General features: G+C 46.6%; 1 protein-coding gene across 1 annotated transcript; it reads right to left on the bottom strand.

The window, feature by feature from the left end:
- Positions 1 to 211: 211 nt before the first annotated feature.
- LOC123052938 (mavicyanin) lies at positions 212 to 1,224 on the bottom strand. The gene is made up of 2 exons (XM_044476309.1): positions 909 to 1,224; positions 212 to 801 (listed from the first exon to the last, which is right to left on the bottom strand). Exons 1-2 carry the CDS (start codon positions 1,129 to 1,131, stop codon positions 455 to 457), a joined length of 570 nt encoding a protein of 189 aa, XP_044332244.1. The 5' UTR covers positions 1,132 to 1,224; the 3' UTR covers positions 212 to 454.
- Between the last annotated feature and the right edge of the window lie 1,856 nt (positions 1,225 to 3,080).

Below are 3,080 nucleotides of genomic sequence, written 5' to 3'. Positions count from 1 at the left end.
TACCCTTGCAGGAGCGGCAGTGGAGTAGCGGAGACGAAAAGGCAAGATGTACGAGAGCTTGCTTAACTGGAACCACGCATGGCCACATGGGCATCCATGTTACTACCTCGACCATCACATGCGCGCACAAATACAATATAAGTACAATCAATCAAAACTTCAAAAAAAAGTACAATCAATCAACAAATCATCAACCAGGGCACCCGGGGAGTTCTTGTTCAATTCACACTTATAATCTTTGACACCTCGACTACAACCATCGACCAGACACCGTTCGGAATCAAATCGACAAAATAAGAAAATGGAAAATGGAACAATCAAGCGCACAAGAACCAATGTTTAAGCTTAACCAAGGAGGAGGGGGAGGAATAAATTAACAGAGAAAAGAAAATCTGACAAGATCTGAGCCAAACTGGACTTAATGGAGAACGGAATTGCTAGCCAGATCAACTGATCAGAGCAACCTGAGTAGCATGGCGGCGGCGAGGGCGGCGGCGTTGCGGGCGGCGATGGGGGCGGCGGCGGATTTGGAGGATGACTTGGCGGCCGGCGAGGAGGAGGAGGATGAGCCGGAGTCGGGGGAGGAAGAGGCGGGGCCCTTCTTGGCGGTGACGGCGAGCTTCATGCCGGAGTAGCAGTAGCCGTAGCTGCAGATGAAGAAGTAGTCCTTGGCCTCCTTGAGCTGGAACGCGTAGCTGGTCCCCTTGCTGTGGCTGCTGATGGCGCTCTCCTTGTCGCAGTTGTCGTACCCGACCTCGTCCACCTGCACCACGTCCGACCGCCCATTCTGGTACTCGAACACTGCACCCAACCAACCAACCAAGCTCAGTTAGCTTCTTCCCCCATCAATGGTGCGTACGTGGCTGAAGCAGATCGGGAGGGAGGAGAAATGTGAAGTGTGAGCTTACGGAGCCAGTCGCCCTTGTAGAAGGGGCGGTGCTTCTTCACCCAGGAGGTGTAGTCCACCTTGGGGTTCCACCCCTTCTCGTCGCCCACCGTGTAGTTGGTCGCCACCGCCGCCGACGGCAGCGACGCCAGCACCGCCGCCGCCAAGACGGCCATCACCGGCAGCAGCATCTTCCCTCCTCTCCCTGCCCGGTGGCACACCTCCCGATCTGGATTGGCTGCCATGGCAAGCTCCAGGCGCTTCTTGTCTTGGGATGTGGGATAGGAGTGTGCTGGACTTCGCTCCAAGTAGTTAGTCTATATTACGGGTGGGGAGTGAGTGAGGGGGTGAGGTTGTTGGTGGCTCAAGGTGAAGATGAAGAATGGGACCGTCGTCGGTCGGCGTCTTGTCTGTCACGCTGGTGTACTGTACCACTGTCTGAAGGATTCCTTGCACAGTTGCACTGAAGATTCATCTGCCTGGCCTGTAAGATCTGGTGGCCATTTTTTTTGCTACAAAGTACAGCAGAGCCATGCATCCATTATGATTCTCCAGAGCTTGCATAACTGCACGTAAATCTACCTAGGCTGTACTGATCTAATGCACATTAATCAACTAACTCGTATGAATTTAGCTCCTGACTCTGTAGTATTATTTGCTAAAGAATGCACTTCATTTTACAACGAAAATCATGATTCGTGCCTAGGTCGAGCTGCTAGATTGCTAAATATTTAAATCTGGTTTAGCATTTCATTTCTTTGCTGGGCGATTGCTGTTTGGTCTAATCATTGTGTGCTTTATGGCAGGGGGGATCTCAGGACTTGTATGATGCATGGTTTATGGGATCCTTGTATGGGTGGGGTACATCATCTATCATTGTTCATTTTAGGTTTATTGTCCGGTACAAAGCAAACTTCTTTCTTTGTATCATGGTTTATCATTGGGCATTTTCTATTTGATAAGCGAAGACTTTCAAGTTCCCTTTGTAGTGAAGCAAAGAGCTTTTATAAGCTAACTACTGGTGGTTGTGGAATAAATTATTCCTCGTTCCAATTCAGAATGCAACGCCTAATTGCAACTTTTTCAGAAAAAAAAAATACCCGCTAGTTGCAACTCACGGAGAGGGAAACACCAACGATAATGAAAATTTAACATTAAACTGTCTACGTTTACCGACTAGTAGTAAGTTATTTACAGGGGTTTAATTAATTCGAGGAGCAACAATACAGGGAATACTTTGAGGTAATTCAAGCGGAATACTTGTATTACAAAATTTGCTCTATTTTGCGATGTTTCACTTGTGTCACCTATAACCGTTTTTCATCACAGAAAATACACCGGTTACGTATTCCGGCTTCACCCCCACCGTCACCGAAGCGCCATGATAAAAAAATAAAATTGACTGCATCATTTTTTCGCCACGCAAGATTGCATTTTAGGTGACGAACCAAAAAATGGCTGTTTTCGGTGACGGCCCAGAATGTCACCTATGATAGCCCAATCTGTCGCCTAAGATCTTTTTGGCGACGATAGTACATCCCCAGTGTTCGGTCCGCGGGTTTGACCGGTCAAAGATTCTGACAGGTGGGCCCAACAGTTGCTGACGTGGCTTCTTTCATGTGGGTCCGCCATGGGTATTATCGCCAACGGTCTCGTCAGTAATAAGTCGGTGTTAGTTTTGATCGGTCAATGCTGCTGATATATGGGCCCAGAAGATGCTAACGTGGCTGCTTACATGTGGGACCGAACATTGGTGACGACATGCATTTACGTCACAATTATCGTACGATGTAGAAAAAAGTTGTGATTCATACATTATTAATTTTGCTGGCGAATGTGTATTTCTTGTACTTTCAGGAAAAAAGATTCAAAATTTGAATTGCTGTAATATGAGAAACATTGCCAACAGATTTTCATTATAAGTGAAACCTGACATTTTACAAGGAGAAGCAGAGGACATTGTCTTGGATAAAGGAAAATTAAGTTGACTATAAGCATGAGGCCATCGGTGTTTTTAGACGTTTTCTTGTGCTGACTGTGTGGACTTCCTTAGAGGTGACTGAGCATTGCCTCTATATGTCTTTGTCTTTTTCAAAGACAGTGGATTTCTTCTGCTGATCCATCTTGAAATCTTCAATCTCTTCTAGATGCTTCTTATTGAGTTCTTTAATTTCTACTATCTGGGCAAAAAGTA

Source organism: Triticum aestivum, chromosome 2D, assembly GCF_018294505.1.
Source record: "Triticum aestivum cultivar Chinese Spring chromosome 2D, IWGSC CS RefSeq v2.1, whole genome shotgun sequence".
NCBI lineage: Eukaryota > Viridiplantae > Streptophyta > Magnoliopsida > Poales > Poaceae > Triticum > Triticum aestivum.
Note: the sequence above shows the minus strand (reverse complement) of the source record. Positions and strands in the feature narration are given on the sequence as shown.